The sequence below is a fragment of the Juglans microcarpa x Juglans regia genome, chromosome 8S (assembly GCF_004785595.1).
Source record: "Juglans microcarpa x Juglans regia isolate MS1-56 chromosome 8S, Jm3101_v1.0, whole genome shotgun sequence".
Classification (NCBI taxonomy): domain Eukaryota; kingdom Viridiplantae; phylum Streptophyta; class Magnoliopsida; order Fagales; family Juglandaceae; genus Juglans; species Juglans microcarpa x Juglans regia.
In genome coordinates, this window is record NC_054609.1 from 10,478,432 (window position 1) to 10,491,584 (window position 13,153).

The following is a 13,153-nucleotide window of genomic DNA, read 5'->3' on the forward strand; positions in this document are numbered from 1 at the left end:
TTGTGTTTTGTTTGGAAGTTTGGGAAAATTGTCATGATTAGATGAAAAAGTTGAAAAGTTGAAAATTTGAAATTGAAAAATATTTGTGTTTGAATAGTGTTTGGATGTTTAGAGGGGATGAGATGATTTGAAAAGTTTGTGAAATCAAACCAAGCCTAAGAAAACCAACTCCTATAATGAGTTCAAAAACCCAAATTTTGTCACTCTTTATGTTGCCCTAGAAAACCTTTACTTTTCTTATAAAAGGATGCTAGACCAAACATTGTTTGGTAACTGAAAATTTTTCAAAAGTTTTCAATATATTTGAAAATTTCAAACCAAACATCTTCAAATCTAAAAGAATACACTATTTCAACTTTTTAACTTTCCATCCAATCATTGCCTCAACACAAAAATCGAACAACTTTTACAAATACAAAAACAAAAACTACTCTTAATAAATTATATTCAAATATCTTTTCAACTCTTACCTATCCACTTTCACAAACCCCAATATGAAACTTGTGTTTAAAAAAAAAAATCATATTATTTTCTTTCCTTTTGCAAAACCCAATAAACAATAGATCTAAAAACACCCTCAAATATTCTCAAAATTCTCCATAACCAAACATAACATAAATCTCATTATCTCAACTCAGCCATAATTAACCCTTTTTGCTGGTCCCTTTTAGCCCAAAACTCAAAATTCTCACAAAATTGAACCCCTTATGATCTTACAAAACTCGTAGCCCTTATCCTTCCCCCATATAAACCATGGCTGCAAGTTTGTCTTTGATCAATTAAGTGGGGTTTTTGCAAGTTTTTCAGGGTTATTTTTTTCAAGATTCAAGTTTACTTATTAATAACCTTCTAATGGATTTCTATGTCATTTGAAAGTTATATTGTCTCAATCTTTTTTTACACCAAAATCATTGAGATTCATACCTGGTCATTCTTGGTGTTCTGTTTATATATCTATTCTATATATAAAAGAGGCTATGGCCTCATGAATAGTAACGTTTGTTTGAGTTCACACTTAGGTTTTTGTCTTCATTTGCACAATTACGTTTTTGTCCTCTAATCCATCATTAAAAATACAATTAAATTTTCTATTATTCTAATATTAATTAGAATATAATAATTTTTTGATAGGAGAATATAATAATAGAGAAAGTCTACTTTGCCTCCCCAACTTGACACCTCCATTTGACCGCTGATCAAAATTCTTTTTTTTTTTTTTTTTACTTAGTGATTAAGGAAGTGATTTTAAGTGTATTGGTGTATTTTTTTTATTTTTTAAATATATTTAAATATGTTAAAAAAATATGAAAAGAAAAAAGAAAAAAAAAAAAAAAAGATTTTACGCTGGGCATACCGCCTAGCGGTCAAAATGGGGCGGCATAGTAGCCGCCCCCATAATAATAATAAGAATGAAATATTAATAATTTACAAATAATCTAAATTGAAGATTTTGGTTTATTGAACTTTTGTGGAACAAATTAACAACTTAGGATATTTTTTTATATTTCTTCTTAGATTTAAAAAAAATAGTATTTTTCGTATATAATATTATTTGAAAAAAATAACAATTATCTTCGTATTATTTTTCATAGTAATTCATAAAAATAAATTATAGTCATTGGACTAATAATATTTTCATTTTACAAAATGCAATTATTATTTTTAGGTTCCAATTTATGTATCAGTTTATAATTGGTCTTTAATTTATCATATTCACTGTCATATCCATTTAGTTTTCTTAAATAATTAAAAATAATATTATTTTATTTTTTCAGTTTATTATTTTTAAACTAATATTTTTTTCATTTGAAAAAAAAATTATACTTTTTTAAGTTCCAAATTAATAGTCTATTTTTACATTTTGTCATTCCAATAACAAATATATCCATGTAGTTTATTATTTTATTTCTTTCATTTATAAGAAAACAATAATAATAATAATAATAATATTATTATATACATGTCTAATTGGTCTTATAAGGAGTGGAGCAATGCATGTCCTATTATGATTTCAATATAATGAGTTCTAAATATTTGATTTGTTATGTGTTCAATAATTTTACATTTTATGTTTCCTTCATTTTTTTCGAGTATAATTATATTCATTTGTAAAATGTGTTGCATAAATTTATAATTATCTTTACATTTATCATACTTGTTTTAATTGATATGCATCTTAAAATTCATAATTACCATATAAAAATGCAGTAGCATTTTCAACAGGGAATAGGTGCCTTGCACATAGGCCCTGCCTAGTATATATAGATATATATAAACAAGTAATGGATCTTTATTGACAAGTACAAGAGAGACCTTTTTGATTGGCACCAGGTGTCTATCTAGACTGTGAAAAAGACACTAAGAATTCTTGCAAGTTTAGGCCATTAAAGTATGTAGATACGGTCCAAAGGCAAAGAATGTTGATAACGAAGTTCTTGTGCTCATCCATCGTCCACTCATTATCTTTGAAGGTTCTATTATTTCTCTCATTCTAATTACGTCAGATGAGGCAATTTTTTTTTTATCGGTGCATCAGATGAGGCAAATAGGGGCCATCTTTCATATTGCTGCAATTTGTGAGCTGCCACCTGGTCTTCTCCAAGAATAAAAGAGCTCCTCAATTCTTCCTGGTATGACCCACCTGAAGAAGCCACTCCACAGTGCACTTGCAATATCACATTGAAGAAGGTGATGATCAATGGACTCTCTCCATTTCTCTTACACGTGTAACACCACTCAATCACGAGAACATGTCTCTTCTTTAAGTTATCCATCATGAGAATCTTTCTAAGCGTGGTTATCTATCTTCTCAGGTAGAACTTATTAAAAAGTCCCATAAAATAAAATAAAAACTCCAACTTTATTAAATAAAATAGACTCAGGTAGAACTTATTAAAAATTGTTCAGTCTTGTTCTATGAAAAAAAAAGTCACATATTTATAATAAAAAACATAAATTATAAATAACGTAGCCTATGCCTCTTCTCCCTGAGCTATGTCCTGTTCAGCAGCTCCATCCTCACATTGGTCATCATCTTGGGCAGTTAACACATAAAAACAAATACTCAGTGAGCAACTATATCATACAGTCAACAATATAATAAGATACTTTTCAGTTATAAAGAGATTCTCAATCAACTTTCAGTTACGTTTATGCATATACGTTTTTCCTTCAGTCGATGGCTACGCACTATTACCCCCGAGTGTAAAGGTTCCCAATCCTTGTGAGCTCGGCTCTTTCCGGGACTATTGGGGAGAATGTAGTCTTCCTTAGGGATAGGCATCCCTAGGTGTACCACCAATGAGCCATTCCCAATGTTGACATCTGCTCTTTTACCTATGGTACCGTAAATCTTCATTGTCATGGCCCATTTTTTAAAAACATTTACCTTATATCTGTCCCTCATTTTATCCTTTCTTTCCTTTCCTTTTCCATTTCCTTTTTCTTGTTTTTTTCAATATTCCTTTCCTTCCTTATCTTTCATTCATTTAATATATGGTGATACTATATATATAACATTGCAAGCAAAAGCTTACAATCTATTTTATTTCATTCATCATGTTTATAAAAATAGGGTACGTGTGACATTGGCTAGCAATTCACAATCTATACATCCTATATTGTTGAAACATGTACATTTAGTATAACTTTGCAAAACGAGCATTTTTGTTTACAAAATTAACAAGAAGGGTATGATCACAGTTACATACCTCTAGCATTAAGCAAAGAATCAGTCTTGTCAACAATCACCTACCTATACACCATGTCAATTTCAGTCTAACTTTTATCTTCTCAAACTGGGAAATACATGCTGGTAGGAGGTTCTAAGGTGGATTCTTTGTTTGTAAATCTGTCCCGTAGGACAATTTCCTTTGAGGGTTACCTTGCTGGAATCTCCTGCAAGGAATCTGATTGTTATTAGGCTTTGGGAGCCCTTTATTGAGGTGGATGTAATTCTGTCCAGTGCTGACAGCAAGTGGACTATGCATAGCTTAGCTTTTGTCATGATTTTCTAAAGCTAAATCATGCTTTCAGTTATGGGTGTGTCTTCAACATATCCGTGACGTCATATGAGTGCACTCTTGTGCGTGGGACGTGTTTAACCGTGGAGAAAATATAGTTCTCAGAGCTGTCTTGGCTTGCTGTCAGCACCCCCTTCTCTGTAACATGCTTATGGCATGAATTCTTGTATACTACATGCTCTGCTAAGGGTTTATCACGCGTCTCTTTGTGTGTCAATGCTTTTTTGTCATGATCATGCATACCATGTTAAGAAATTTTGGTTCTAGGGAAGTTTGGGGTTGCTGGCAGCAGTCCCTTAACAGTTACCAAGACCATTTTATGAGGAATAAACTATGGCTTTTTCTCGGTTGCAAGGGCAGATTCTTTCCTCGAGCATTTGATCTCGTGATGTGCTGTCCTTAGGGTTCAAACTTTATAGAACTAAAGCATGCAAGTTTGATCATTCACTGGTGATTCTTGGGTATGCAGTTTTTCATTAATGAACTTTTTTTTCCTGATCTTCATGGCGCTGTAAGGGGCAGCACCATGTGACAAAAATTTGACTTGAATTCCATGGATGTGTCTGTGTATATACGCATGTTCTTGTATCATGACGCATCTAATATGCAAAAATCATGATTCAAAGACTGTTTGAGGCAGTTTGGGGTTGCTGACAGCAACCCTTGCCAACATGATGGATGAGACAACAATTTTTCATAACTACAAGTTTGCTTTCATGATACTCGGGTCTGATACAGCATTCAGCATGATCTTTTTGGTTTTCTATTCATGCATAGTATCATATCTAATGCGGAGTTGTCCTTTGGTCGAATTTCATGCAAGCTTGGTATAAAATTTGATCAGTCTGCGCACCTAAAGGCTAAACTTCGGGAATTGGTAGCACTTGGAAGGTTTCTACTGCAAGATCACTCCTAGTACCTGGACAGTTATTGTTGAGTTAATGTTTAGAAAAGAAAACGAATGAAGAAGAATGGTTTAAGAGAGCCTTTTAAAAATCTGCCACCAACCAGATTGGACTGATTTCTCCTTCGAATAGAGCATGGCTTGGATAAAATTCCTTGATTTTATGATGCATTAATGTTTAAGCAACGTTTTGAAGAGTTGCATGCATATTAATCATTTAAAACAAATCTGGGATTTTGTAGAAAGCAAAGGGTTTACTAGTTCTCTGCACATTGCAAATGCAACCATGTTACATGCATCTTAGAACTCCTATGTTGAGTTGGCTGTTATTTTCAACATCACTTGTAAAAAAAAAAAAAAAAAAAAAGTATTTTCTACAGCACTGCAATAACCAAGGTAGGTGGTTGTTAGTGTTGTCTAATATGTGACCATAGATTAGACCTATGTTGATTTGCCTTTCCAATGGTTCAAAACCCCAACATTCATAAGACATATAGGAATTACATCCAAGTAATCTTCACTTACGCCTTCCTCACTTTTCAGTAAGTACATCTATGCCATATGAATAAAATTGAGGCCTCATTAGTCCAAGATGAGATTTGTTAGGACTATCAACTGCCCTAAAAATCTAGGAAAAGTCAGAAAGGGGCCTCAAATTAGTGACCTCAAAATCCAATAAACTAAGTTCAAAAGCTGTCAATAAACAATGTCTCAGCGAACTTCAAAGCTGAAACTAATGACTTAAAAATCATCTTATAAAGACCTAATGATTGTACAAAGGCTAAGTTCAAGTAAGGACTTGGACTTCAATGGGTTTAAATTTCATGATATTCTTGTATTGTTTTCTCCTAGGTAGATATCTCTTATTGTATATACATCATGTTTACTAGGGTTACACCTTTGGTGCTTTCTAATATAATTTTTTACTTGAAAAAAATGATCAAGGATAGATTTCCAAATAAAGTGTATCATAACACTGACTTACACTAAATCATACATGAGAAATAAGTTAGAGTGCATGCTTAGGATGATCACTCAATGATGTAGTTGTCTTAAAGTATAACAAGCAACTTTTGAGAATTTAAAAGAGACCAAGTCAAATCCGTCCTTCGTATTGGGAGTAGTGTCAAGGTATTCAGGAAGGCTATATGGTAGAAAATAACCTCATAGATTCGTTATTTACAAATATGACTACTGGGTTATTAAGCGAAGCTGACTGAGTTCTTGATGATAAGGAGTTAGGCAAGTAGATTGTAGATATGATCATTCCCTTTAGTTTTTCTACTTCTAAATGAAATAATTTTATCAAAAATGGTTTTAAGTTGAACATATGCTATTAGCCTTTCTTCGAAAGTCCCTTTTTACATACCTTATATGATATGTGAACGGTGTATTTTTCTTCACATAACAAAAGAAAATGTTATGAAAGATTATTCAAATGCTATGAGCCTATGCATAAACTTTATTTTTTACCTTAAAAATTGTCCATTCAAATTTTTTAGTCACATGTTTCTACTATGTTTATGATATGCATATGCTATGTTATGAATATTTTATGAAAACGAAAAGAAAGAAAAGAAAGAAAGATGATGTGTGGGCTATGGATGATGTGGGGTCAATCACATGTTTTTAAATGTTTTTGCTTAATGAATGGATGACTAGGCAATGGTACAAAAGTGTAGAAGGCAGAGGCAACTGTCTTGTATGGTCCATGGTGATTGACTCACTTGAATGCACCACTGTTTATTGGGTTTTTTTTCATATCTTAGAGTGACTCCACTATTATGACGGAATGGAGTCGGGATCCTTGATATCGCCAACCCTTAACACATATGGCGTAATTGTTTGTAGATCATCCAAGCTATTGGGGGTTGGTAGAGGAGTATATCTGTTTAAAGTGCTCAACCATATCTTGAAAGGATAATCTTGCAGGAGGAAATGTCTTGGCGACAAAAGTCAAGAGCATTGTGGTTAAAGGAAGGGGATCGGAGTACGAAGTTTTTCCATAGCATTGCAAATTCTCATAGAAGAAACAATAACATTGAGGTGTTGAAAATTGAGGGGGTGGAGTGTAGAGAAGAAGAGGTTATCAAAGATCATGTGGTTGATTTTTTTGAGAAGATCCTTACTGAGCAGGAGGGGTGGAGGCCCACTCTTGATGGGTTGGTGTTTAACATTCTTGAACCAGGGGATGTTGCCAGGATGGAGAGGGCTTTTGACGAGGAAGAGGTATTTAATGTAGTAAGGAAGATGGTAAAAGACAAGGCTCCCGGACCTGATGGTTTCTCTATGGGCTTTTTCCAAGAATGCTGGGAGGTGATTAAAGAAGATCTTTTGAAGGTGTTTCAGGAGTTGTTCTCGTTTGGAAAATTTGAGAAAAGCCTTAACTCCACTTTCCTTGCCTTAATACCTAAAAAGGCCGGGGCTATTGAGATCACAGATTTTCAGCCTATCAGCTTAGTGAATGGAGTATACAAGATTATCTCAAAAGTGCTTGCCAATCGCTTAAGTGAGGTTTTGGGAAAGATTGTGACTAAGCCTCAAAATGCTTTTGTTAAGGGAAGACAGATCCTCGATGCGGTTCTAATTGCCAATGAATGTTTGGATAGCAGATTGAAGACTAGAAACCCAGGAATTATCTGTAAACTGGATATGGAAAATGCGTATGACCATGTAAATTGGGACTTCCTCCTATATCTATTGGGTAGGTGTGGTTTTGGTGAAAGGTGGAGGTCTTGGATTAGATGGTGTATCTCTACGGTACGGTTCTCTGTGTTGATTAATGGCAGCCCTGAGGGTTTCTTTCAGAGTTCTCGTGGCTTGAGGCAAGGGGATCCGTTATCTCCTTTACTTTTTGTTATTGTGATGGAGGCACTAAGCAGGATGATCTCGGATTTGGTGGCTAATGATTTTGTTAGTGGCTTCCAAATTGGTTCTCCAAACTGGGGTATTACTACTATCTCTCACTTGCTGTTCGTAGATGATACGCTGATTATGTGTGAAGCTGATCGGGACCAATTGCAGGTTGTGAAGGCATGTCTACTGTGTTTTGAAGCAGTGTCAGGTCTAAAAGTGAACTATGATAAATCCGAGTTGGTGCCGACTAGAGAGGTGCAGAATATTAGGGAGTTGGCGGACACGTTGGGTTGTAAGATAGCTTCTTTTCCTATGACGTACCTGGGATTACCTTTGGGTATAGCCTTGAGGGCACGCTCGATTTGGGACACAATAATTGAAAAAATAGAAAGGAAACTGGCAGGGTGGAAGATAATGTACTTGTCGAAAGGGGGTCGGATTACTCTGATTAAAAGTACACTTTCTAATCTACCCACCTACTTCTTATCCTTATTCCCTATTCCGGCAAGTGTGGCGGGTCGTCTCGAGAAGTTACAAAGAGATTTTCTGTGGGGTGGATTAGGAGAAGAATTTAAATTTCATCTTGTCAAATGGGAGAAGGTGTGCCGTCCTATTTCTAGTGGCGGTTTGGGCATTAGAAATTTGCGGTTGTTTAATCGAGCGTTACTTGGTAAGTGGCTATGGCGATATATCAAGGAACCAGAAGCGCTATGGAGAATTATAATCGAAAATAAATATGGTGGTTTAGGGGAGGGTTGGTGTACTAGGGAAGTGAGAGGGGCCCATGGTAGGGGGCTATGGAAGCACATTAGAAAAGGGTGGGAGGTATTTCATCGACACACTCGATTTCAGGTGGGTACAGGTGTCAGGATCAGATTTTGGAAGGATGCTTGGTGTGGTAACAGTGCTCTCCAAGAGTTGTTTCCTAGTCTATTCCTGTTAGCAAGTGCCAAAGATGCTACAATGGCGGAGGTTATGGGAATCTCAGGAAGGGGTTTTCACTGGAATATCAATTTCAACCGGGCGGCATAGGATTGGGAGATGGAGACTTTTGCAGAGTTTTATAGTTTTCTGTATTCTTATCGTCCAAATATCCAGCATGAAGATGGTCTGTGGCGGATCCCTGCAGGGAAACGGGTTTTCACTGTTCGTTCCTTTTATAAGATCCTTGCACAAGTGTCAGAGGCACAGTTTCCCTGGAGACGGCTCTGGCAACACAAGGCCCCTCCCAAAGGTTCTTTCTTTGTGTGGATAGCGGCATTAGGCAAGATTCTTACTACAGATAATTTGAGAAAGAGGAGGATAATCATTGCAGATTGGTGTTGTATGTGTAAAGGAGGGGGTGAGTTGGTGAACCATTTACTTTTACATTGTGAGGTAGCCAAGACGCTCTGGAATGAGGTGTTTAAAAGGATGGATCTAGCATGGGTTATGCCGGAATCCGTGGTGGATATATTGGCATGTTGGACATCTATCCGAGGTGTGCACCAGATCAAAGCGATTTGGAAGATGATTCCTATTTGTATCATGTGGTGCTTGTGGCAGGAGCGAAATGAGAGGACGTTTGAAGACAACGAGAAATCGATGGCAGAGCTAAAAGTTTTCTTTTTTAGGACTCTTTGTACTTGGGCCATTGCTGTGGACTTTAATGGCATGAAATTTCATGATTTCTTAGTTTCTAACGTGCCTTCGTAAATAGGGCATACTTTTTTGTAACTGGCAGTTGTTGTCCATTCTTGTTAATAATACTTATTTTACTTATAAAAAAAAAAAAAAAGTGCTCAACCATATATATTATTCCCAATATCCTCTCTTGAATTCAGCCAAACCCCATATGTGGTTTTTAGAAATTCAATGGAATTGCGCCGACAGATGATGGTCAATAAATAAAAATCTTTTTGATTAAGATCCTTCATTGTGAGCCAAGTAACTCTTGATTTAAGTGGAAACTGTTTTTTTGTCAATGCTTTACAAGGATAAATGATTTTTGTAATGTTTTTATCTTTTTATTGTATGATGTACCTCTTTAGTGAGTATATAACCAGATTCTGTTGAGGACAAGTTTACAAGCCTTCAAATATAGAATTGGAGTCTTTACCTTGAAAATGTTTTTAGTTTGTGATTGTACAACAATAAGGGGTATATGTATAGTATGACGTTTTTAGACTGTAGACTAAGTTTAATAATATTGTACGATGTTAAAGTTTATCAATAAAGGCTGCTTAGGCTTTTGGTATACAAGACTTCTGTTATTTGCACTACGGCCTGAACAATGTTGCATTTTATCCTTAATGGAATGAGGTGTTACAGCTACTCTGTCCTTTTATCGTATCTCCTTCAGTGTTCAATTTTCATAGATTTTGCAGCTGATGTTAAGGACACTGAAAGATTGAACAAGCTTGCGGCTTTCCAGAAAAAAGCACTTGCTCATGCATTATCTTGTAAGTTTGTTTCTGTGCTAGGATGGTTTACTGACTATTCATCCTTGCTATAATTTTCCCCAAAGTTTGGTAGTTGGTTCATATATTTATTTTCCCATGTGAAAGTATTGGACAGTCCATTGTTATTTTAAGAAATTGTTCAATCACAAACGTTAACGCCAAACCTTGATCTTTGTTGTGATTTGTGGAACTTTTACATAATTGGAGAGTCCTATTTGGGACAAATTTCCATTGAAACGTGGATTTTAAAACATCGGACTATATCGGCCTATTCAGTTGGTTTCTTTTTCTTCTCTCTCCCTGTTTCCTGGAGGATAATACTCCATAAAAATGTTGTTGTTTTACTGTACAGCACTTGGAATTTATTTTAAGGGTAATATATGGTCTGATAATAGTTCCAGCAGCTGAAAGAGTGGTGTACAGCACATGTTCCATTCACCAAATTGAAAATGAAGATGTCATCGAATCTGTTCTCCCCCTTGCTGCCTCCTATGGCTTTCAACTAGCAACTCCCTTCCCCCAGTGGCAACGCCGTGGTCTCCCAGTTTTTCAAGGCTGTAAGTGCTACTCTGTCAAACGCACAATTTGTTGACTTAAATTAAAAAATGAGATATTTGGATTTACACCAATAGAAATCATGAAATTTGATAATGAAAAACTTGTATTTGTTACAAATTCATACCAATCCAGAGTTATATGAGTTTTAATGTAGAGTCCCTCTGAATTTTCCAGAAAACAATTTTTAGAACTTGGAGAATCAACACCGCCAATATCTCCCATTACCGCCTTATTTCTTTTGTCATGCAGCACAACATTTACTGCGAACTGACCCTGCTGAGGATGGAGAAGGCTTCTTCATTGCTTTGTTTACCAAGGAGGACAGCATTAATCACTTTGAAAAGCAAGCAATTTGCAACACTTCTGAAGCTCTTTCCAGGGAAAACTGCAGTGATCGATTACTCAACAGGAAGAAAAGATGTGTGATACCTTATGTCGGTACTAGATTGTTTCAGATATGGTTGCATGCAAAACAGGATTGGCCCCAAAAGAAACAGAAACATTTTCAAAGCAAGTGATTTGAATAGAGCAACCATCGGCGTCTTTTAAGATTTGAAAATACAATTCAGTTCTGGGTCAAATTTTCTTCTCGGAATTGATGGTAGTGCCAGATTATTTTTTTGTTCGAAGTTCTCATGTATTACTGTGAAGGAAAATGATGCAACACGAGGATTTTTACCGAATAGCATTTTATTTTATTTATTTTTATATATTTTTTTTTACTGAAGTATTTTTTAATGACGTGAATTTTTTTAAAATGTTTAAGAGAATTAAAAAGTAGATTAAAAAAAAGCGCAAAAAAAAAGGCCAAATGGTCTTGTTGGTGAGATCTCTCAAGCTACACTCACCCAAAAAGGTTTCGATAGTGAGATGAGAATTTTTTATTTTCGATGAAAGTTTAAAATATTATTATTGTTTTGATATTTGAAAAAATTGAATTCAGATTTAAAAAAGTTGAATTGTTTATTATATTATATAGAAATTTGAAAAAATTGTAATGATAAGATGAGATGAGATGAGAATTTTGTATTTCATCACACTTGCCAAGCATACTGAATTAAGAATATTTTATAATGGGTGGGTCTACACCCACTGCTGGGAGCTCCCGCCAATACATTTTATGTTTTTTTATTGTTTTACTTTTGTTTTATATGAATTTTTTAACATCTTTAAATATTTTTTAAAAAATAAAAAAATTTACAATATTATTAAAAAATACTTACTTAATCATGAAGTAAAAAAAAAACTAAAAAAGAATAAAAAATTACCAACAGGAGCTCCCAGCGAGAGCCCCCAACGGTGAGTATAGCATCTCTCTTTTATAATATATGTGAATAATAGTGAAATAGTTTGTGAATAGGATTGAAATATTTTGAATTAAGATATTTGATTGAATTTTAGAAAATGAGAGAAAAAGTTGAATAAAAATATTATAAAATTAAAAAATTGTTTGAATATAATTTTTTAATATAATTTTTGTTTGAAAGTTTGGGAAAGTTGTATAGGGGTTTGTGTTTTATTTGGGCATTTGGAAAAATTATAATAATTAGGTAATGATTATATAAAAATGTTAAAAATTCAAAATTGAAAAGTGTTTTTGTGTTTGAGTAGTGAAATGAAATATATGAGAATATATGATAACATTTGAGAACAATTATGTTCCCAAACAAACTCTAGTTTATCCAGCTGTGAACAAATTTTTTGGTAGCTTGGGTTCTCCCTCCAGAATCTCTAGTTCCAGCTGTTTACATCATTTGAAAGGAAAATAATTTATATACAACATTTTTTATAACACTTTATACAACTATATTTTAATGAGAGGTACTTTTGTAAAACATCTTATAAAAGTAACATCATTTTATAAAAATATTCTTATTTTATAATATTATTGTGTAATGTATTATGCAATGTGTTATGTGTATATCATTACTCATTTTTAAAAAGTCTATTACAAAATATTAGATAAATAACAACCTGAATGATCCCTAATTTACATTATGATAACACTTCAATGATTGAAACTTTGGGCCCTTAATATTTGTGATCTCGAGTACCTCATCAGCAATCATAATAATGATAAAAGTCTTGGCAATCTTTTGAACAATATCCATGGGTAAATGATATTCCCACCAAGAAATATCTATCGAAATAGTGTATGGATTATATTTTTTTAATGATTAAGAAAGTATTTTTTAACGAGTAATTTTTTTTAAATGGTTTAAAAAAGGTTTGAAAAAAAAATTTACACATTCGGTAGATATTCTCGGTAGTTTGTCGGAGTGATATCCATAATACCTTCAGTAGTACATATAGATTTATCAATAATCTTAGGTGTAGTATAGGCTAACAATCCATTCACAATTTATAGATAA

At 34.0% G+C, this 13,153-nt stretch overlaps 1 protein-coding gene and 1 long non-coding RNA gene across 2 annotated transcripts in view; one reads left to right on the plus strand and one right to left on the minus strand.

The window, feature by feature from the left end:
* LOC121244399 (25S rRNA (cytosine-C(5))-methyltransferase NSUN5) overlaps positions 1–11,501 on the plus strand; it is a 29,370-nt gene extending 17,869 nt beyond the window's left edge. Inside the window, exons 11-13 of the mRNA XM_041142464.1 lie at positions 10,149–10,223; positions 10,619–10,780; positions 11,031–11,501. Of these exons, the coding sequence (XP_040998398.1) occupies positions 10,149–10,223; positions 10,619–10,780; positions 11,031–11,299 (506 nt within the window). The 3' untranslated portion in view covers positions 11,300–11,501. The remainder of the gene's footprint in view (positions 1–10,148; positions 10,224–10,618; positions 10,781–11,030) is intronic.
* LOC121244402 lies at positions 10,376–11,044 on the minus strand. The gene is made up of 2 exons (XR_005936413.1): positions 10,906–11,044; positions 10,376–10,792 (listed from the first exon to the last, which is right to left on the minus strand). It is a non-coding gene; the product is annotated as an uncharacterized LOC121244402 (long non-coding RNA).
* Positions 11,502–13,153: the final 1,652 nt, after the last annotated feature.